Source organism: Ranitomeya imitator, chromosome 4 (genome assembly GCF_032444005.1).
Source record: "Ranitomeya imitator isolate aRanImi1 chromosome 4, aRanImi1.pri, whole genome shotgun sequence".
Classification (NCBI taxonomy): Eukaryota; Metazoa; Chordata; class Amphibia; order Anura; family Dendrobatidae; genus Ranitomeya; species Ranitomeya imitator.
Genome location: NC_091285.1, coordinates 409,389,708 through 409,413,904, shown reverse-complemented (window position 1 = coordinate 409,413,904; position 24,197 = coordinate 409,389,708). Strand labels below are relative to the sequence as shown.

The window sequence follows — 24,197 nt, the reverse complement described above, 5'->3', positions numbered from 1 at the left end:
TGGGGTCCATTTGGATAGCAAACTGGACTGGAGATGCCACTCAGAGTTTGTCTACAAGAAGGGGATGAGCAGATTGTATTTCCTAAGGAAACTGAGGTCTTTTAACCCCTTCCCGACCCATGACGCCACGTAGGCGTCATGAAAGTCGGTGCCAATCCGACCCATGACGCCTATGTGGCGTCATGGAAAGATCGCGTCCCTGCAGATCGGGTGAAAGGGTTAACTCCCATTTCACCCGATCTGCAGGGACAGAGGGAGTGGTAGTTTAGCCCAGGGGGGCTGACTTCACCCCCCCGTGGCTACAATCGCTCTGATTGGCTGTTGAAAGTGAAACTGCCAATCAGAGCGATTTCTAATATTTCACCTATTATAATGGGTGAAATATTACAATCCAGCCATGGCCGATGCTGCAATATCATCGGCCATGGCTGGAAACACTAATGTGCCCCCACCCCACCCCAGCGATCGCCCCCCTAGCCCCCCGATCTGTCCGGTACACTGCCCCGGCTCCCCTCCGTCCTGTGCTCCGCTCCCCCCCGTGCTCTTGTCCGCTCCCCCCGTGCTCCAATCACCCTCCCCGTGCTCCAATCACCCCTCCTGCACTCCGATCCACTCCCCCGTGCTCCGATCCACCCCGCGTGCTCCGTTCCACCCCCCACGTGCTCCGTTCCACCCCCCCGTGCTCCTTTCCACCCCTCCCGCGTTCCGATCCACCCCCCCATGCTCCGATCCCCCCCCCCGTGCTCCCCCCCCACCCCATCATACTTACCGATCCTGCCGGGGACCGTCCGTCTTCTCCCTGGGCGCCGCCATCTTCCAAAATGGCGGGCGCATGCGCAGTGCGCCCGCCGAATCTGCCGCCCGGCAGATTCGTTCAAAGTGCATTTTGATCACTGAGATAGATTATATCTCAGTGATCAAAATACAAAAATTATAAATGACACCCCCCCTTTGTCACCCCCATAGGTAGGGACAATAAAAAAATAAAGATTTTTTTTTTTCCCACTAATGTTAGAATAGGGTTAGGGTTAGGGGTAGGGTTAGGGCTAGGGTTAGGGGTAGGGTTAGGGTTAGGTGTAGGGTTAGGGGTAGGGTTAGGGCTAGGGTTAGGGTTAGGGTTTCGGTATGTGCACACGTATTCTGGTCCTCTGCGGATTTTTCCGCTGCGGATTTGATAAATCTGCAGTGCTAAACCGCTGCGGATTTACCGTGTTTTTTCTGCGCATTTCACTGCGGTTTTACAACTGCGATTTTCTATTGGAGCAGTTGTAAAACCGCTGCGGAATCCGCACAAAGAAGTGACATGCTGCAGAATGTAAACCGCTGCGTTTCCGTGCAGTTTTTCCGCAGCGTGTGTACAGCGATTTTTGTTTCCCATAGGTTTACATTGAACTGTAAACTCATGGGAAGCTGCTGCGGATCCGCAGCGTTTTCCGCAGCGTGTGCACATACCTTTAGAATTAGGCTATGTGCACACGGTGCGGATTGGCCGCTGCGGATTCGCAGCAGTGTTCCATCAGGTTTACAGTACCATGTAAACCTATGGAAAACCAAATCCGCTGTGCCCATGGTGCGGAAAATACCGCGCGGAAACGCGTTGTATTTTCCGCAGCATGTCAATTCTTTGTACGGATTCCGCAGCGTTTTACACCTGTTCCTCAATAGGAATCCGCAGGTGAAATCCGCACAAAAAACACTGGAAATCCGCGGAAAATCCACAGGTAAAACGCAGTGCCTTTTACCCGCGGATTTTTCAAAAATGATGCTGAAAAATCTCACACGAATCCGCAACGTGGGCACATAGCCTTAGGGTTGGAATTAGGGTTGTGATTAGGGTTATGGCTACAGTTGGGATTAGGGTTAGGGGTGTGTTGGGGTTAGTGTTGGAGGTAGAATTGAGGGGTTTCCACTGTTTAGGCACATCAGGGGTCTCCAAACGCAACATGGCGCCACCATTGATTCCAGCCAATCTCGTATTCAAAAAGTCAAATGGTGCTCCCTCACTTCCGAGCCCCGACGTGTGCCCAAACAGTGGTTTACCCCCACATATGGGGTATCAGCGTACTCAGGATAAACTTCGCAACAATTACTGGGGTCCAATTTCTCCTGTTACCCTTGCCAAAATAAAAAAATGCTTGCTGAAACATCATTTTTGAGGAAAGAAAATTTTGATTTTTTATTTTCACGGCTCTGCATTGTAAACGTCTGTGAAGCACTTGGGGGTTCAAAGTGCTCACCACATATCTAGATAAGTTCCTTGGGGGGTCTAGTTGCTAAAATGGGGTCACTTGTGGGGGGTTTCTACTGTTTAGGCACACCAGGGGCTCTGCAAACGCAACGTGACGCCCGCAGACCATTCCATCAAAGTCTGTATTTCAAAAGTCACTACTTCCCTTCTGAGCCCCGACGTGTGCCCAAACAGTGGTTTACCCCCACACATGGGGTATCAGCGTACTCAGGAGAAACTGGACAACAACTTTTGGGGTCCAATTTCTCCTGTTACCCTTGGGAAAATAAAAAATTGCAGGCTACAAGATCATTTTGAGAAAATAATTTTTTATTTTTATTTTCATGGCTCTGCGTTCTAAACTTCTGTGAAGCACTTGGGGGTTCAAAGTCCTCACCACACATATAGATTAGTTTCTTTGGGGGTCTAGTTTCCAAAATGGGGTCATTTGTGGGGGATCTCCAATGTTTAGGCATACAGGGGCTCTCCAAACGTGACATGGTGTCCGCTAATGATTGGAGCTAATTTTCCATTTAAAAAGCCAAATGGCGTGCCTTCCCTTCCGAGCCCTGCCGTGTGCCCAAACAATGGTTTACCCCCACATATGGGGTATCAATGTACTCAGGACAAACTGGACAAGAACATTTGGGGTCCAATTTCTCCTATTACCCTTGGCAAAATAGAAAATTCCAGGCTAAAAAATCATTTTTGAGGAAAGAAAAATTATTTTTTATTTTCATGGCTCTGCGTTATAAACTTCTGTGAAGCACCTTGGGGTTTAAAATGCTCAATATGCATCTAGATAAGTTCCTTGGGGGGTCTAGTTTCCAAAATGGGGTCACTTGTGGGGGAGCTCCAATGTTTAGGCACACAGGGGCTCTCCAAACGCGACATGGTGTCCACTAACAATTGGAGCTAATTTCCATTCAAAAAGTCAAATGGCGCACCTTCCCTTCCGAGCCCTGCCGTGTGCCCAAACAGTGGTTTACCCCCACATGTGAGGTATTGGTATACTCAGGAGAAATTGCCCAACAAATTTTAGGATCCATTTTATCCTGTTGCCCATGTGAAAATGAAAAAATTGAGGCTAAAAGAATTTTTTTGTGAACAAAAAGTACTTTTTCATTTTTACGGATCAATTTGTGAAGCACCTGGGGGTTCAAAGTGCTCACTATGCATCTAGATAAGTTCCTTGGGGCGTCTAGTTTCCAACATGGGGTCACTTGTGGGGAAGCTCCAATTTTTAGGCACACGGGGGCTCTCCAAACGTGACATGGTGTCCGCTAAAGAGTGGAACCAATTTTTCATTCAAAAAGTCAAATGGCGCTCCTTCCCTTCCAAGCCCTGCCGTGCGCCCAAACAGTGGTTTACCCCCACATATGAGGTATCAGTGTATTCAGGACAAATTGGACAACAACTTTCGTGGTTCAGTTTCTCCTTTTACCATTGGGAAAATAAAAAAATTGTTGCTAAAAGATAATTTTTGTGACTAAAAAGTTAAATGTTCATTTTTTCCTTCCATGTTGCTTCTGCTGCTGTGAAGTACCTGAAGGGTTAATAAACTTCTTGAATGTGGTTTTGAGTACCTTGAGGGGTGCAGTTTTTAGAATGGTGTCACTTTTGGGTATTTTCAGCCATATAGACCCCTCAAACTGACTTCAAATGTGAGGTGGTCCCTAAAAAAAATGGTTTTGTAAATTTCGTTGTAAAAATGAGAAATCGCTGGTCAAATTTTAACCCTTATAACTTCCTAGCAAAAAAAAATTTTGTTTCCAAAATTGTGCTGATGTAAAGTATACATGTGGGAAATGTTATTTATTAACTATTTTGTGTCACATAACTCTCTGGTTTAACAGAATAAAAATTCAAAATGTGAAATTTTCAAAATTTTCGCCAAATTTCCGTTTTTATCACAAATAAACCAGAATTTATTGACCTAAATTTACCACTAACATGAAGCCCAATATGTCACGAAAAAACAATCTCAGAACCGCTAGGATCCGTTGAAGCGTTCCTGAGTTATTACCTCATAAAGGGACACTGGTCAGAATTGCAAAAACGGCAAGGTCTTTAAGGTCAAAATAGGCTGGGTCATGAAGGGGTTAATGTTTGTAGCAAAATGTTAGAAATGTTCTACCAGTCTGTGGTGGCAAGTGCCATCTTTTTTGCAATCACGTGCTGGGGTAGTAGTGTGCGGGCCTCTGATGCTAATAAGCTGAATAAGATTATTAAGAAGGCAAGTTCTGCTGTGGGCTGCAATCTGGACTCTTTTGGGGAGGTAGTGGAGAAAAGAACTCTGAAAAAGTGTATGGCAATTATGAACAATAATGCACGTCCATTATATGAGCTATTCATGAGACAGAAGAGCACCTTCAGCAACCGGCTAATACTTCTGAGGTGTAAGAAGGAAAAATATAGGAAATCGTTTGTGCCAACTGCCATGGGAATGTACAACAATTACATTAGGGTTAAACCACCAAGGTGAAAGTCTACTTATTTCTCTACATTTCAGTTCACTCGTTGTGTATGTCCTATTCTAATGTATAATGTTCTTCTGTCAACAAACTGTCATGTCAACTATGTAATTCCTTTATGATTTTTATGATTTAAGTTGTGCTGCTGTGATACCATAATTTGCCACGGGATCAATAAAGTGTATCGTATCGTATCGTATGACAATTGTGCAGTCTCAGCAGGCTGACGATCACCTGATGACCGAGCAAAATGCTTGTTCGTCAGGTGAAATGATTGTTTATGCTGCACGAATGATCATCATTATTGGCAACGCGTTGTCCTGTGTAAACAGGATTTGCTCTACAAAGAAAAATGACGTTCTTTGTGCACTGAGCTGTCTATTAGTGATTGTTCAGTATGTCTTGTTAAGAGCATTCATTTACACTGGCTTTTAAAGAACCATTGGGTAAATGGACCTTAAAGGGTTATCTGGTTAAAACAAGTTATCACCTATCAACAGGATAGGTGATAACTAGTGTTGAGCGATACCGTCCGATACTTGAAAGTATCGGTATCGGATAGTATCGGCCGATACCCGAAAAATATCGGATATCGCCGATACCGATATCCGATACCAATACAAGTCAATGGGACATCAAGTATCGGAATGTATCCTCATGGATCCCAGGGTCTGAAGGAGAGGAAACTCTCCTTCAGGCCCTGGGATCCATATTAAAGTGTAAAATAAAGAATTAAAATAAAAAATATTGTTATATTCACCTCTCCGGCGGCCCCTGGACATCAGCGGGAGGATCCGGCGTCCGGCACGGCTTCTTTCTTCAAAATGCGCGCCTTCAGGACCTGTGGAATGACGTCCCGGCTTCTGATTGGTCGCGTGCCGCCCATGTGACCGCCACGCGACCAATCAGAAGCCGCGACGTCATTCCTCAGGTCCTAGAAGGCGCTCATTCTAGGACTTTAGCTGAGGAATGACGTCGCGGCTTCTGATTGGTCGCGTGGCGGTCACATGGGCGGCACGCGACCAATCAGAAGCCGGGACGTCATTCCACAGGTCCTGAAGGCGCGCATTTTGAAGAAAGAAGCCGTGCCGGACGCCGGATCCTCCCGCTGATGTCCAGGGGCCGCCGGAGAGGTGAATATAACAATATTTTTTATTTTAATTCTTTATTTTACACTTCCGATACCGATACCCGATATCACAAAAATATCGGATCTCGGTATCGGAATTCCGATACCGCAAGTATCGGCCGATACCCGATACTTGCGGTATCGGAATGCTCAACACTAGTGATAACTGGAGATCGGTGGGTGCCTGTCCCATCACTGGGATCTGCACTGATCAAGGAACTTTTATCCTGAACAAGGAACTTTTTCCTGCTATAAAATAGCATGGTGGGTAAGACAAACGAAAGCTGTTCTATTCATTTTCAATGGGGCTACTGGCACTTTTACTCCATGCTAAAGGTACGTTCACACAAGCATATAAAAATTATTCAGAATTTCATAGAGAAAAGTGGGATGATTGTTTTCTCACTTGCCAAACTTGTGCAGCCCATATACAATCCATTTTTTTTTTACAGCAGCTCTTATTAATGATCTACAGGACAACTTATAGCTTCCTATGTTAAAGAATTGCAATGTATCTGTAAAAATCAGGTGCTATACTGTGGCTCTATATAGCATCCGATTTTTTTTTTTTATGCACCTGATGGGTGGGCCAGGGCTGGTTGCTGTTGTCCAGAACGTAGTTCTCTTTGCCCCTCTTCTAAACAGGAATCAGAGCTGAGTGTGATGTGCTGTTGGGTGCTTTCTTTACCCACTTGTAGTTCAGGAGTCTTCGTTATCTCCCTTCCCCATTAGACTGGTTACAGCTACAGACATGACAGGAGACCTTAGGTCCTGTTCAACAGGTTCAGCTTAACTGTGCAATTCGGATACATGTGGTTTCGGCACACAGAGTGAGACAGAATCTCATCCGAATGATGATCTTTGTCCAGTGTACTATCAATCCTTGACTCTGTTCTGCCCAACCTTTTCCCTCCTCAATAGCTCCTGTTGGTACCAGGGACCTTCTATCTGACATAACAGCTTTTCTGAGGCTAACCATCCTTCACTTTCGCTGAGCTCTGGTCACCATCTTCTTCACAGGGGAGATAGAGATATGCCACTCAGTACCTCTTCCATGTGCTAGGCCAAAGAGTCCTCACAAAGCTTAAGATGTATCCTCATACTGTTTGGAAACTTGAACTGACAGGACTGTTTCACCTCTTCTTGGAACCTATAAATGGCTATCCCTATCCAGCACTTCCTTTGCACTCCACTCACACACTTAACTCTGAACTTGACTCTCAACCGGACTTCACACTCACTAAACAAGATCTAACCCATCCCAACTAGTGCTCCAAACTTTTAACTGTATTCTACCCTGTGTGATACAAACTATATCCCTATCCTTTGTAATAGTTCCCCTAGTGGGCAGACCTCTCCAATCCCCGGGATCGGCCTTGAGGGAGGCAGAGCTTCCAGGAGAACCAAGACACAAACCGCCATAAGTATAAAATAAAACTCTCTTTATCAAACAAATAACATAACACATTATCTTATAACACTATTCATATTAACTCCTTCTCGCCACAATGTCTTTGTCTCTTCCCCTACACACCCATAGACTTGAATGGGTGAGTCTCATCCGATTTTCAGAGGAAACTAGCGCTTGCTGCAATTTTTTCCACACCCAGATAGGGTCAGTGACAAAAGTTGCTCAACTGCAGTGCCGGAGTGAATAGCATTAGTCAGAGTGTGGTCCGTTTTTTATTGGATAGCACTCAGACCAAAAATATGATTGCGTGAACGAGTCCTGCCGGTGATAAAAATTCCCCATTCACTTCTAACAACCTGCTGCGATGTATCAGTGTAAAATAACACATAATAGTCCTGACTGTTCAGCTCCCAGAGAACTGGATGTAAATGAACCAAGAAACCCACAGGAAAAAAATCAGTGCAATAGTCCAGGAAATTAATAAATATTGCAAAGCGTATTTAAATAGATAAGAATACAAAAAAGTCTCTAGCAGCTAGGTAGGCTAAAATTGGCAATCATATGCACACTACATGGCAAGGGAGAGAGGGGGACACATCTGCTCTAACAAAGTGAGGCTCATCATGATGGTTACACCGACTCGGATGTTATATAAAAAACACATCATATAGTACCAAGAAACATTTAGAAACATTCAAAGAGAGTTTCCCCATACATATGTATATATTAATCAACAAGGATCAACAAGGTACATTATCATAGTTTACATAGTCCCTTGAGGAAGGAAATATCCGAAACGCGCATCGGGGAGGGCGGGAGACGGCGCGGCACACTGTGTACTCCCAATTGGTATGTTACTTTTTCCATTTGTAAACTATGATAATGTACCTTGTTGATTATTATTAATATATATATATATATATATATATATATATATATATATATATATATATATTAATGTGTGTGTGTGTATGGGAACTCTCTTTGAATCTTTCTTGGTACTATATGATGTGTTTTTTATATAACATCCGAGTCAGTGTAAGCATCATGATGAGCCTCACTTTGTTGGAGCAGATGTGTCACCCTGTCTCCCTTGCCATGTAGTGTGCATATGATTGACAATTTTAGCCTACCTAGCTGCTAGAAACTTTTTTGTATTCTTATATTTAAGTAAACTTTGCAATATTCATTCATTTCCTGGACTATTGCACTGATTTTTTTCCTGCGGGTTTCTTTGTTCTAATTTCCAGTGTGCCCCACACTTCCTTGTACTAAGGCTCTATAATTAGATTCTTGTAATTATAATGCTTGTATATTGTTTTAGGAGCCTTGTGTGTTTTCCTTGTCTTTATGTAAAAGAACCAAATTGTCTGCAGCACTAGCCTAGATGTGTATAGATTTTTATTCTCTGGATGCTTTTGATTTAATTTTTATCCATTGACAGTAATGAGAGGTCTTGAAAATGGAAAGCTATTGACATATAAAGTATGCTAGAAAGTTGCAGAACGTTTCATTAAAGGTTCTCATTTTCAGGTCTAAAATGAGAAGTCTGCAGTAACTCTGTAAGGCCGGTTTCACACTTGCGTTCCCCTGATGTGCGGCGGGCTGCGGACTTCCTCTGTGAAGCCCCGCCCTCGGCCGCACCTCCGCTGTTATCTCCGCCTACATCTGTATGCGGCCCGCATGCGACCTGCGTACCTAATGTTAAATATAGGTACGCAGATCGCATGCGGGCCGCATACAGATGTAGGCGGAGATAACAGCGGAGGTGCGACCGAGGGCGGGGCTTTGCGTCGTTTTGACGATGCGGCAAAAAAAAAATTGCTACATGGCTACGTCTCTGCTGGTCGCCGCATCGTCAAAACGACGCATGCGGCACCATCCGCATACAGCCGCACGACCTGCGTACCTAATGTTAAATATAGGTACGCAGGTCGCATGCGGGGAGGTGCGGCCGTGGGCAGGGCTTCACGGAGGAAGTCTGCAGCCCGCCGCACATCAGGGGAACGCAAGTGTGAAACCGGCCTAACACTGTGCGCTGCGAGGATTTGCCGATTTCTTAATCGAGACTGGACAACCCCTTTAACTACATATTAATCTTTATTAACATGAACCAAATTCTGAATAAGACAAAACCATTTCCAAACATTTGCTGAATGCGATTAATATACAAATCTTTAATGCAAAACTATTATATATTATCATTCAGTTAGAGACGCAATAATGCATCATTTTGTAACTTGGTTTCTTTTTTTCTTTGAATGTTTTGCGCTCTCTTCAGACCGAGCAGATGGTACAACGACTGACTGGGCATATAACAATGGCATTAAGTATTCCTACACCTTTGAGTTAAGAGACACAGGAAAATATGGATTCCTCCTTCCTGCTGAGCAGATTGTTCCCACAGCAGAAGAGACGTGGCTGGCACTCATGACAATTATGGAACATGTAAAGAATCACCCCTATTAACTATTTGTGTTTCTCTGGACAACACAGAATTAAACATCATTGCATCTTACCTGAAACAATAAACGTATATTTACCTTTGTCACTGGGCACTTTTGGTCACTTCATTTTAATTTCTGGGTTATCTATTAACATACAGATTGCAGAAGACCTCTCATTTCACTGCTTATCCTAACTTTATAAAGTTTCAGTAAAACAAAAAAAAGAAATTAATTTGTAGTGCTGTGACAGCAAAGGGCTATAGTTTGACATTAATTAATACATTCTGTGGCTCATTTTGTGAAGGAGAGAATGGCTAATGAAATCAATTATTATCCTTACATAAGCTAGTTCAGATGTGGTGTGGCAAGATGGCGCCTACATCCTGGAACTGCGCCCTGGAATCCTTGGAATGTGAAGTGTATACACTGAAGATCATGTATGGAACAGGCCTAACATGGACCTATCACAGACTGACACGATGGCTGCTGTGAAGCTGTGCGGCGCCCTTTTCCTGTCTGCTACACGGTCTTTTGTTTGTACCTTAAAATCAGTTCTGTGCCAGCTTTTGCCGAGAGAGGAGCATATATCTGACTTTGTGTCCGATGTATTTCTTCTATGCATGCACTTGGCTCATATTTATTAGGTCAGGGGCCTTCAATCACAAAGATCTCAGTATTAACAATTATCAATGAGGGACATTTAGTAAGAGAGAAGGACTAAAATGTAGTCTCAAGTAGCAACAGAAAGCTGACATACATGCTTTGCAATTTTTGCATTATACTTGGCAAGGGGGTGGTGTGATTTAAAGGAGTTGTCAACCCCTCCTCAATCCCTACGTTTCCCCTTTGTAATCAGTGCTGGCTTCACCCTCCCCGCCTTCAGATTAATCACATACATCATGAGAAAGTGATGTATGTGAAACATAGGGATTGAGAAGGGGTTGGCCGAGTAGTGGACAACCCTTATAAAGGAAAAGGGCAAGGCTACTTGGAAATAGGTTGTAGCTTCGAATACATGATTCTGTGACAGAATTGTGCCAAAAATATTATACAAATTATTGGGGCAAAGTAAAGGTACCGTCACACTCAGCAACTTTGAAACGAGAACGACAATGATCCGTGATGTTGCAGCGTCCTGGATAGCGATCTCGTTGTGTTTGACACGCAGCAGCGATCAGGATCCCGCTGTGCCATCGCTGGTCAGAACTAGAAGTCCAGAACTTTATTTGGTCATCAGGTCGGCGTGTATCGTCATGTTGGACATCAAAAGCAACGACGCCAGCAACATTTTATATGGAGCTAACAACCAGCTACAACGATAAGTGAGTCGCCGTTACGTCACTGGATCGCTCCTGCATCGTTCTGGAGTTGCTGTGTTTGACGTCTCTACAGCGACCTAAACAGCAACGCTCCAGCGATCAGCTCGTTGTCTATATCTTAGCCACCAAAGATCTCCAGCTCTTTGCCCGCAAACTAGTACTAAAGAAGTTACATGATAAACCACAATCTGGAGAAGCTTGGACGGAGGATGAGCTGCAGGCCATCTCCATACTGGAGGAACTCAGTGAGGAGCCCCCAGAACCCAAATCTGCAGGTAAATTTGTACCACCAATTCCTAAAAAATTTCCACCCATTAACTTATATCCCAATATCGAACTTTTTGTTAAATTAGTATCCCAAGAATTTGAGCAAATTAAAACATCTAGAACTAGGGACAATCTCACATCTACACAAAGAGTAGCCCTCACTGAATTAAAACATCTCAAAGAAGTGGTCATCAAACAGGCCGATAAGGGGGGCAACGTGGTGATATGGCCGGTACATATGTACGAGAGGGAAGCCCTTAGGCAACTAAGAGATACCACCTGCTACAAGAGATTAACCTTCAACCCCTCTGTTAAATTCAAAGGGGAATTACAAGACATTCTGGATAAGGCCTATGATCAGGGCCTTATAACAGCGGACCTTAAAAACCATCTAATTCCTTTATATCCCAAAATGGCTTGTATATACTTTATTCCTAAGATCCATAAGAATGCCTGCACTCCACCGGGACGCCCCATTGTTTCCGGGAATGGCAGTCTATCAGAAACCATATGTAAATACCTAGACTTCTACCTCAAACCTCTTGTTGTTGATTTACCCTCATACGTCAAGGACACTGGTGATGTCCTCAAAAAAATTGAAGGTATTCCATTAGACCACGATATGTGGCTGGTGTCAATGGATGTGGAATCTTTATACACCTCGATTCAGCACCGGCACGGAATTTGGGCTGTAAAAACCTTTTTGGAAATGTCAGAATACCATCCAGAATTTGTAGAATTCCTCCTCCATTTGCTGACCTTCGCTTTGGAGCATAATTTTTTCATTTTAAAACAAAATATTTACCTACAACAGCAGGGGACCGCAATGGGGGCAGCCTTCGCATCCTCATATGCAAATTTATTTATGGGGATGTGGGAGAGGGACATTTTTTTTACCAAACCAGTAGCCTACATTGAACATGTCCTGTTCTGGGTCCGCTACATAGATGATATTCTCATGGTGTGGCAGGGCCCAGAGCGGGACCTTCTTGACTTCATTGGAACATTAAACAACAACGGATATAACATCAAATTATCACACAAATGTAGCCAAACCGAGATTGACTTCCTAGATATCCAGATTATGTCTTCACAAGGAGGCTTTTTGGAAACCAACATCTATCGAAAGGATACTGCTGTGAATTCATTCCTCCACGCGTCATCCTCCCATCCACAACCTCTTATATCCAGCATACCAATAGGACAGTTCCTGAGGGCGAAACGCATCTGCTCTAATGAAGAAAACTTTGCTGAACAAGCAGACATTCTGTCCTCTAGATTTCAAGAAAGAGGATATTCCAAGAGAAGTATCAAGAGGGGCCTAAAAAGAGCCGAACAGGCCAATCGTGCGGATCTTTTAAAACCACGTATCAAATCCACCGCCAACTCGCACATAAGATTTATCACCTCATACAGTAACAATTGGTTCAATATGAAAAAGGCTTTGGAGAAATATTGGCCCTTATTGAAAATAGATCGTACTCTCTCTAAACACTTACCTGATCATCCCTCAATCACATACAAGAAATCCCCCAACCTAAGAGACCATCTAGTGCGGAGCTATTACTCTGGCCCCACATTGGACAAGGCATTCACTTCCAGAGGACCCAAATGGGGCTTTTACCCATGTGGCGACTGCATCGCCTGCCCCAATATGCTGCGCTCAACCTCTTTTAACTCCTGCGATGGAAAAACCACTTTTTCCATCACCCAACATATTACCTGCAACACCATCGGTGTGGTTTACTATCTCTCTTGTCCCTGTCCCAAAATTTACGTAGGCCTCACCTCCAGACCCCTAAAAACCAGGATTAGGGAGCATTATCGTGACATTTTGAATGCGCGTGACACGGATGACCCTGGACTACTGAAACCCGTACCCAGGCACTTCAAACACACGCATAATTGCAATGCCTCCCTCATGAAAGCCATGGGTATAGATAAAATACACATAGACATCAGGGGAGGGAATTGGAGGAAATCGCTGGCCCAACTAGAAGCCCGATGGATCTATAAAATAGGATCTGTTCAGCCTGCAGGCCTTAATGAAGTCCTTAGTTTTGCGCCCTTTCTTTGATTGTAAATATTATAATTTTTTAGCTGTTTTATCATGTTTTAATGCTTTCTTCTTTCTTCTTATTTTAATAGACAATCTTGTTGATGTGTTTTCCATTAAATCGTACCTTCTCCTTCCATTATTTGCTGTGGACTTTGGTGGCATCGCATTTTGAACCATCCTGAATTACCCGCCGGTTGATTCTGCGTGTTCTTCATCAGTTCTCTTTTATGTATAAAATGTTTCCTAGTGCACTTAAATTGTATGATTCTATAACTCACGGGGTACTGCTGTTTTTTATAATATTATAATTATAGTCTATGCTAGACAAATGTATGATGCCATATTGTAACCCACTGCATGGTGGATCCCCCTTATCATTGTTCTTACTTATCCCTCCCTTGGTCTTCCTTTACACTTCTTCATTCATAATTTATAATTGCCTAATTTAGCACTTTGCATAATTTTTCAATGACACTTGACCCCATTTTTTCTCAAACACTCCCGCACTCCCAATACACATTTCCATTACACTCTTGTTGCTTAGTTTTCCCTCACTATCATACCCACTGCCATTCTAATTAATTATTTTTTTAAGCCACACTCTGAATCGCAGCGTACTTCCAGCGGTGTGCGCTCCGTTCGGGCTTCCTGCCTGTGCGTTGTAGTGGCCCGGGTACACCTCCCAGCTCTGACACGTCGAGCTGGGCGGGGCGCCGGGATCACGTGACGCCGAGCCCTGATGACGTCGGCGGAAGTACCCGATCGCTGCGCCGTTAGACAGCCGCTGCCACCAATGCCTATTAGCATTCATGATATAAAAGCTCCCCCTATTTCACACAGACCTATCTACCCCTCGATAAAGCCACACGCGAAACGCGCGTCGGGGAGACGGTCCGGTCCGGCTCAGACAGGTAATATGTCAGCGCCAATGGCGCTCCACACGATTGAGGTCACTTTATAGCTTTATAATTCCTTGCAGTTACTTTGGCTATGTAACCTTGTTGCACTAGCACCAGACACTTTACTAGTTGTTTCTACCTAGAGCATTGTGCCTGTATATACTTACATTAGCAATTTACTTATCATTTTGAATCTGCATCCTTGGGTTATCCTTTTTTGATTGGTTTTTGAGACTTTCTTACTCTATTATACCTGGACATTAACCCTTGAATGATAACAAAAGTACCTTCCTTATTTATGTGATTATTTTCTCAATTATTGTTATTTTTTCTTTGTACCTCTTGGCATATTATTTATACCGGATGGGCCGTTTATTATCTGTGCATTGTGCCCCCACATTTTTTCCTTCCTTTACCTTTTTTGTATGTTTTCTGTAAATTTTTACATTTTAAATCAATCATAATAAAATATTTTGTATTTTATGGCGATAGCTTTGTTTTGGTTTTTTTGATGCATTTATTGTTTAAAGCTGCCTTGCCTAGGCATGTTACACATTTTTTGAAGTTCGTTGTCTATATCGCTGCAGCGTCGCTGAGTGTGACGGTACCTTAAGTCAAACAATACGTTTTGTAAAGTTAGACTTTTTGATGACTCAGTCACTTTTCTGAATAAAACTTATTTAATTGCAAGCAAGCAGCTTGCTGGCAGGTTCCCTACTAGAAATCTCAGGGACTTCGTCACTGATGGCCTATCAGATTCCTGATAATCAGCAGAATGAAAGTACTGTTGGGCATGATCGTTATATAACCACAGTAGTATGACACCAAGATAATGCTGAGAATAAAGCTATAGTCCCTTATAGGGAATGTGTAATTTACCTCTTTTCAATTTTTAAACAGCAGGGGGAGCAGCTGCTCAAATTTGCCATAAAAACCTAGGGTACTCCTAGCTCGCATTATGTCTACAGATAAATTCCTGTTTGATGACTCTTTGTGTTGAGAACCTACAGTTCATGCTGGATCTTCATAAGATCTATTTCTCTACTCCCCTCTCATCTCTTCTTCCCACAACCGCATTAAAGACTTCTCCCGTGCTTCCCCCCATCGCACAACCAGCTCTATCCTCTCCTAGTTTATCCTCACCCATGGTTATATCCTCACCCATTCCTTGCAGACTGTTAGCCCTCAAGGGCAGGGTCCTCTCTCACCTTCTGTACCTGTTCGTGCATTGTTATTGCTCATGTTTATTGTATTTGTCTATATTTGCCCCTTTTCACATGTAAAGCGCCATGGAATAAATGGTGCTATAAAATTGTATAATAATAATAATAATAATAGATACTCAAATGAGATGTCATAAGGGGGCATTGTCAGTGCGCATTGTGAGGAGATAAACAGTGAGAAGAGAAGGCTGAGACAAACTTTTCAACATTTTCCCACATATCATGATTCAAACATAAAGATACCAAATGTAAATTTTTGGTGAAGAATCAACAACAAGTGGAACACAATTGTGAAGTTGAACGAAATTTATTGGTTATTTAAAATTTGTGGAAATTCAAAAACACAAAAGTGGGGCGTGCAATATTATTCGGCCCCTTTAACTTAATACTTTGTTGTGCCACCTTTCGCTGCGATTACAGCTGCAAGTCCCTTGGGGTATGTCTCTATCAGTTTTGTACATTGAGAGACTGAAATTCTTGCCCATTCTTCCTTGGCAAACAGCTCGAGCTCAGTGAGGTTTGATGGAGATCGTTTGTGAACAGCAGTTTTCAGCTCTTTCCACAGATTCTCGATTGGACTGAGGTCTGGACTTTGACTTGGCCATTTTAACACCTGGATACGTTTATTTGTGAACCATTCCATTGTAGATTTTGCTTTATGTTTGGGATGATTGTCTTGTTGCAGGTCTTTTGCAGCCTTCAACAGGTTTTCTTTAAGAATGGTCCTGTATTTGGCTCCATCCATCTTCCCATCAATTTTAACCATCTTCCCTGTCCCTGCTGAAGAAAAGCAGGCCCAAACCATGATGCTACCACCACCATGTTGACAGTGGGGATGGTGTGTTCAGGGTGATGAGCTGTGTTGCCTTTATGCCAAACATATCGTTTGGCATTGTTGCCAAAAAGTTCGATTTTGTTTTGGTTTCATCTGACCAGAGCAACTTCTTCCACATGGTTGGTGTGTCTCCCAGGTGGCTTTTTGCAAACTTTAAACAACACTTTTTATGGATATCTTTGAGAATTGGCTTTCTTCTTGCCACTCTTCCATAAAGGCCCGATTTATGCAGTGTATGACTGACTGTTGTCCTATGGACAGACTGTCCCACTTCAGCTGTAGATCTCTGCAGTTCATCCAGAGTGATCATGGGCCTCTTGGCTACATCTCTGATCAGTCTTCTCCTTGTTTGAGTTGAAAGTTTAGAGGGACAGCCGGGTCTTGGTAGATTTGCAGTAGTATGATACTCCTTCCATTTCAATATGATCGCTTGCACAGTGCTCCTTGGGATGTTTATAGTTTTGGAAATCATTTTTTACCCAAATCCGGCTTTAAACTTCTCCACAATTGTATCACAGACCTGCCTGTTGTGTTTCTTGGTCTTCATGATGCTCTCTGTGCTTCAAAAAGAACCCTGAGACTATCACAGAGCAGGTGTATTTATACGGAGACTTGATTACACACAGGTGGATTATATTTATCATCATTAGGCATTTAGGACAACATTAGATCATTGAGAAATCCACAATGAACTTCTGGAGTGAGTTTGCTGCACTGAAAGTAAAGGGGTGGAATAATATTGCACGCCCCACTTTTCAGTTTTTGAATTTCCACAAAAATTTAAAATAACCAATAAATTTGGTTCAACTTCACAATTGTGTTCCACTTGTTGTTGATTCTTCACCAAAAATTTACATTTGGTATCTTTATGTTTGAATCATGATATGTGGGAAAAGGTTGAAAAGTTCCAAGGGGCCGAATACTTTCGCAAGGCACTGTAGATAGATAGATAGATAGATAGATAGATAGATAGATAGATATATAGTGTAACGAATGGAAATGGAGGCACAGATGGTGACGTTCACATTCGTTTTTATTGTAATTAAACGTGGAACCTCTGGACCACGGCCCGGGGGGCTCCGAAGGGGGCGTGACTACATGAGCCCCAGACACCCGTGGTAAGACCACTCGAACAGGGTCAGAATGGGATACCTGAGGGACACGGGTGCTACCTCCAGTTAGACCCCGGACTCGAGGTAGCTGACCCAGCAGGACAGATGGACAAGCAGGGTTAGAGGTTGACATAGAGCTAACTGGTGGGTACCGGGGCTATGGGTAGAAGCTGGTACCAGCAGTACTGACGTTATCCTGAGGTTCAGGTGACTGAATGGCGGGACGAGACGGAACTGGAGTAAGCAGATTGGAGATCGTCCAGGAAAGCCAGGTAACGGGTAGCAGATAGTCTGTGGAGACAAACAGTGTAAGCGGAGCACTGACAAAGAACTTCAGAAACAGAAGCACATGCTAGCAGGACCCGGAAGTTAGCAACTGAAGATACTTGTTGCTCCGGCACCCTCCCTATGGTGGTGGGGCTAGAAATAGTAATCATTAACACGCCATTGGTCAGAAGCACCTTTTGGAAAATACGCACTGTCTCTTTCAGGGACAGGGAGCGAGCAGGCTCGCCCGACCTAAACACACAGCCCCAGGACCTGCTGGCTGCATGCCAGAAAGTAGAGGAGGGAGGGGAAGCAGAGGCCCTGTCAGGACAGCGTGGAGCTGACACAGAGCGGGAGTCCCGACGGGGACCCCGCGAAGGTACAGGGACCGGACTGGGTGTAACAGATAGATAGATACATTGATAGCTCAATATGGAGCACCCCCGTAGGGCAGTGGGGTACTCGGTACTGGGCCCTTCGGTTCTCAAGGGGTATGTCACGGTGGCTGACCCGATCCGTGGCTCTCGGGAGGTCCGTTGTAAAAGGGAAAGGTCTTTAAAGGTGGAATGTTCGTGACGCCACCTGTGGTATTCGGTCAGGGTGACCGACGCTGCTTAGGAGTCCACTGGGGTGATGTTATTGCAGCTGGATGGTATACCTTCCCACAGGTGAAGTATGTCCCCAGAGCTTCCCAGTGTGTAGGTGGTGGATGGTGTGAGGTGCAGTGAGGAACGAGGACACAAGGTTGCAGTCTCTTTACCTTTATTGAAGGCTTCAACATCCACAGTTCAGAGCACCAGATCACAGGGCAGGCAGAGTCCGGCCGGTCTGAAGGCAAATCCAGAGACCCCTTATCCAGGTGGAAATCAGTAGCCTTCCTCTAGCACCTGGATGTTGTAGTACCTTACTGCTGAGCCTCTCATAAGGTCCTCACAACTGTTGTTGGTGTTCTAGGTGTTATGTCTCTCTCTGTCCCCCAGATGGATAGGAACAACCCGTATGACTGATTGCCTGAGGCTTTTTACAGGGACTCTAGCACACCCCAGCCCCCACAAGTTGCCACCATGCCTCCTGGGTATAGGTGCGGATCAGCAATGTGCAATTAACTGTCCTGCCAGTCTCTGGAGCAAGGCATGGAGATGATTGCTCCCTCGGTGTTCCGGCTACCGGATCATGCGCCTCAGAAGGAGGCAGCCTGTGCAGGGCAGAACTCCTTCTGGTTTTCCTCTCCTTTTGCTATGACTTTGTTTCTCACCCTCTACAATACAATTCTCTTTTGTGTCCTTCCTTAGGATGCTGCCGCATCGGTAGGCAGTCGCTGCTCCGTGGCCTTCTGTCCAGACCTCTGACAGGATCCCACCCCTGTCAGGGACCCTCTGTCGGCAACTGCTAGATGTTCCTCCTTCCCCCTGTCTGCCTGACAGGTGCTGCCTGGGTGAAGCCCAGTCAGCTTCTGACTAACTTCCTATCCAGACTACCAGTTTTACCTAATTGTGAAGACTGCCCTAATAAATAGGAGCATGGCTCCCCCTGGTGGACTGGAGTGTGAAGTGTGATGAATGGTTTGTGATACCTGGTAAAGTGATATCCTTTATTGCCTTCAGACGTAACATCACTCCCCCTGGTGGAAGAATGACATTACTGCAACGACCAGGACCCTGGGGCACCGCAAATAGATAGATAGGTGATAGATAGATATGGGATAGAAAGATACATTGAGAGCTCAATAGATAGATATGGGATAGATAGATAGATAGATAGATAGATAGATGATAAATAGATAAATAGAGAGAGATAATAGAGAGATAGATTATTATTATTATTATTATTATACATTTTTATAGCGCCATTTATTCCATGGCGCTTTACATGTGAATACGGGGCAAATATAGACAAATACATTAAACATGAGCAGATAACAAGGCACACGAGTACATAAGGAGGGAGGACCCTGCCCGCGAGGGCTCACAGTCTGCAGGGGGTGGGTGAGGATACACTAGGAGAGGGAAGAGCTGGCTGTACGGCTGTTCTGTAGGTTGAGGATCACTGCAGGCTGTAGGCTTGTCGGAAGAGATGAGTCTTCAGGTTCTTTTTGAAGGTTTCTATGGTAGGCGCAAGTCTGATGTGTTGGGGTAGAGAGTTCCAGAGTATGGGGGAAGCACGGGAGAAGTCTTGGATGCGGTTATGGGAAGAAGAGATGAGAGGGGAGTAGAGAAGGAGGTCTTGGGAGGATCGGAGGTCGCGTGTAGGTAGGTACCGGGAGACCATGTCACAGATGTATGGAGGAGACAGGTTGTGGATGGCTTTGTATGTCAGTGTGAGGGTTTTGAACTGGAGTCTCTGGGCGATAGGAAGCCAGTGAAGGGCTTGACACAGGGGAGAGGCTGGGGAATAGCGGGGGGACAGGTGGATTAGTCGGGCAGCAGAGTGTAGGATGGATTGGAGTGGTGCCAGAGTGCTAGAGGGGAGTCCAGAGAGTAGGAGGTTGCAGTAGTCGAGGCGGGAGATGATAAGGGCATGCACTAGCGTTTTTGCAGTGTTGCGGTCAAGGAAAGCACGGATCCGGGAAATATTTTTGAGTTTGAGACGACAGGAGGAGGCAAGGGCTTGGATATGTGGCTTGAAAGAGAGGGCAGAGTCGAGGATCACCCCGAGGCACCGGGCGTGTGGGACTGGGGATAGTGAGCAGCCATTGACATTGATGGATAGGTCTGGTGGAGGGGTAGAGTGAGATGGGGGAAAGATGATGAATTCTGTTTTGTCCATGTTCAGTTGTAGAAAGCGAGCAGAAAAGAAGGCTGAAATGGCAGACAGACAGTGCGGGATTTTGGTAAGCAAGGAGGAGAGGTCAGGTCCGGAGAGGTAGATCTGCGTGTCGTCAGCGTAGAGATGGTACTGCATACCGTGGGATTCTATGAGCTGTCCCAGGCCGAAAGTGTAGATGGAGAAGAGTAGGGGTCCTAGAACAGAGCCTTGAGGAACACCGACTGACAAGGGGCGAAGTGAGGAGGTGGTGTGGGGGAGGGAGACACTGAATGTTCGGTCTGTCAGATATGACGAGATCCAGGAAAGGGCCAAGTCTGTGATGCCAAGGGATGAGAGGATTTGTAGCAAAAGGGAGTGGTCTACAGTGTCAAAGGCAGAAGACAAGTCCAGGAGAAGGAGGACAGAGTAGTGTCGCTTGCTCCTGGCAGTTAGTAGGTCATTGGTGACTTTAGTTAGGGCAGTTTCAGTTGAGTGATGGGAACGGAAGCCTGATTGTAACCGATCAAAGAGGGAGCAGGAGGAGAAGTGGGAGGACAGTTCAAGATGGACGTGTTGCTCCAGCAATTTGGAGGCATAAGGGAGAAGAGATATTGGGCGATAGCTAGACACAGAGGATGGGTCGAGGGAGGGCTTTAGATAATATAGATAATAGATATGTTAGATAGATGTCACATATGTAAAGCCACATGGTTTTAACAGGTGAAAATTAATTTAAGACGTATTGTATTGGAGGTGTACAAGTATTTTTAAACTGACATGTTCCACCCGGATCTGGCTGGAGAATACTTTTTTAACAGGCAAGCAGTGTAATGCTTAAAAAACTCATTGCTATAGAGCTTGTATGTGCTGCTCAGAGACTGGTTGCGTCACTGGATCTGGCCAGTGTCCATGTTTTTGCAAAGCAAAAGATGCCTCTGCCTGCAAATTTGAAAAGTGCATAATTCAGGTCCATGGCATGGCAAGGCACCAAACTGACCTGCCAGTCAATCAGGAGTGACGTGCCCACAGGGCAGTGGGGTACTCGGTACCGGGTCCGGTCGTAAAGGGGGGATGTCATGGTGGCTGCGACCCGGTCCGGGGCCCTGGGCATCAATGTTAAAGGGGGTTAAATGTTCAAGGATTGTCGTGACGCCACCTGTGGAGTTCGGTCAGTATTGGGACCGATGCTGCATTAAAGGGGTCCCCTGGGAGATGTTACGGCAGCCCAGATGTTACAATTGCCACAGGTGAAGCGGGGTCCCCAGGGGTCCTATGGTGTGTGTGGCATAGATGGTGTAGCCGGTGAATAAAAAGAGGAGACAAGTGATAAGTCTTTACCTGGTTTACTTGTGGGTGACAGGCCACAGTCCAGGGTACCAGCAACAACAGGTTGGTTAGGAGTCCGGGCAGTCCAGAGACAAGTGGGGTCACTTGGGTAGGTCAGGTAGGGGCCTTCCACTCGGCGCTACTGTCTCTGAGGTCCCTGCTGCCACTAAGTGTCTCTGAGGTCCCTGCTGCCACTAAGTGTCTCAAACACTTGTATGGCAGGCAGTTTGAGCCATGCCTACTTGGGTCCTTCACAGTGACTCCAAGCTCCAAGGTGCTGCTGTGCCACAGGTAAATATGGGCAAAGTCCATGTAATTCAATGCCCCCTGGTTCTGCTCTGTGTATTATAATCCACATAAGCCTCGGGCTCCCGGTTCCCGGATTCTCTGCGCACTGACTCCCTGGGGCCTACTCATTGCCTCCTGAAGTCCTGTATTTACACTGTGCTCTGTCCCTGTCTGTCCTCGCACACAGACTATCTGCTCTAACTGAACTGACTCCGCCTCCAAACCAGGATCATTATCCAGGGAAGTTGCCCTAAAACAGGGTTTTGAGCTCCCCCTCCTGGTCTGGATTTGGAAGGTGTTGTGTGTGTGATAACCTACCAAAGGGAATATCACTTGTCTCCAGACATAGTACTACCCTCCCCGAGAGGAAGGCAGCACTACTCTGGTACCCGAACTTTTGGGGTGCCACATTCCCCCCCGTTAAATCCAGTACTCCTGGACTGGGAAAAAGGAAACATAAACAACAGGTTAAAAAGACATTTTTGTAAACACATGTGAAACACATCAAAACTCGTTAAACTTTTCATCCCTTACATAAGGCACGGTTCTTGAACGTTGCAAACAAATTATAAAAGATTAGCAGGCCTTATACCAGTGTGTCCATGATCATAAGTTAAACAATACATTGGGTTCTGTCTTTGGTCTGTAGAAACAAAGGAAGGCTCTACCCACGCCAGCAAGTGGGCAGAACCAGGGTGCACCTTGAGGGTACCAAACTATTTACAAATAAAAGTTCTGGGTAATCAATGTCCATTACCTCAATGTCCATTTTTAACCTGTAACGGAATACATGCAAACATTTTAAACAGGTAACACCAATTATTGACAGTCCCTATAACGGGCTGGGATTTGACCCTTGGTGCTACGAGTGGACCCACGTACTTCCTGGTCTACCATGTCTGTTGTATAGTAACAACAATCCGAACAAAACCAAGGACCCAGGATAAACAATAATTCAGAAAATACTAAAGTATGAGGACAACAGGGAAGTATAAAAAATAATGCCTTTATTAATATATATATATATGGCAATGGCACCAACACTGTGCCTGTACTTGGAAGCAAACAATATATATACAAAATACTAAAATTAATATAAAAAAATCTATATGTTTACTGGAGGACGGACTAGTAAAATTAGGACAGAAATAGGCTAGGGCACACAGAGAACCAAGGGAAGGAATTCAAAAATAGCACAAATATATAAGCTGAATACCGACCAGAAGTATTAGTTCCCTATACAAAAAAAGTGCATAGTGCATATAAAATAATAATCATATCCCCTACATAGAGGGACCACATACAAGAAAAAATGCATGCAAAAATATGCAAATTTAATTAACATTAAAGTGCAAAATATCTACTAATGTACAAAAAAAGTGTAGGTGAGAAATATTCAAGAGAAAATACACTCTTAAAAATATATAATATGTAAAACATAAAAAGAATACGGTGTAACAAAAATGAAAGTGATGTGAGGTAATGACAAACCAAAATAGGGAGATACTAAAAACTAGCACTAATGGAAGGCATGAAGTTTGTGCAGTTTAGAGAAAAAAAGGCTAATAGGGTCTGCACATATAAGTGTAAAATACTGCTAGACACCTTATATGAGGGAACACTAGACCCCTTTGTACGGTATCAAGAGACTGTGTGCTTCAGAAAAAGAGACTAATAGAGTCTGCCCATATAAGGATGAAATACCGCTAGATCCCTAGATAAGGGAACACTAGACTCCTTGGTATGGTATCAAGAAACTGTGTGCCAGAGAAAAGTGAGGCTGGAAATCGCCAATTAAAAAAGACAATAAGTACCTGAACCAGTCCGTCCACGCCAAGATACAGGACACCCCGACACGTGTTTCGGACGTAAGTCCTTCGTCAGGGGGTAATGTATCCGTGGAACCGGAGCGGTTTAAATAAGACGCCGATTAGAGGAGGCGGGAGCGCTAGCGGCGCATGCGTCATCGGGAGGAACCGGAAGTAGACATAACCCGCGCCATACGCCAGAGGACAGAATATTGTCATGGCAACACTGACGCGAGATGTACAACTCCCGGGACACGGACCACGCAGGCGCACCGCCCCAGCGAACCTCAAATAGACGACCAGATCAGAGAGTGTATGAAAAGGGAAGGAATGAATAAGAAAATGAGATACGGAAATAAAA

At 44.6% G+C, this 24,197-nt stretch overlaps 1 protein-coding gene across 2 annotated transcripts in view; it reads left to right on the top strand.

Annotated features, from left to right (window-relative positions):
- Positions 1–9,799, top strand: part of LOC138674153 (carboxypeptidase A1-like) — a 92,025-nt gene extending 82,226 nt beyond the window's left edge. For both annotated transcript variants that reach the window (XM_069762069.1, XM_069762068.1), the window contains one exon: positions 9,523–9,799. In XM_069762069.1, the coding sequence (XP_069618170.1) occupies positions 9,523–9,710 (188 nt within the window). In that variant the 3' untranslated portion in view covers positions 9,711–9,799. The remainder of the gene's footprint in view (positions 1–9,522) is intronic.
- The last annotated feature ends 14,398 nt before the right edge of the window (positions 9,800–24,197 follow it).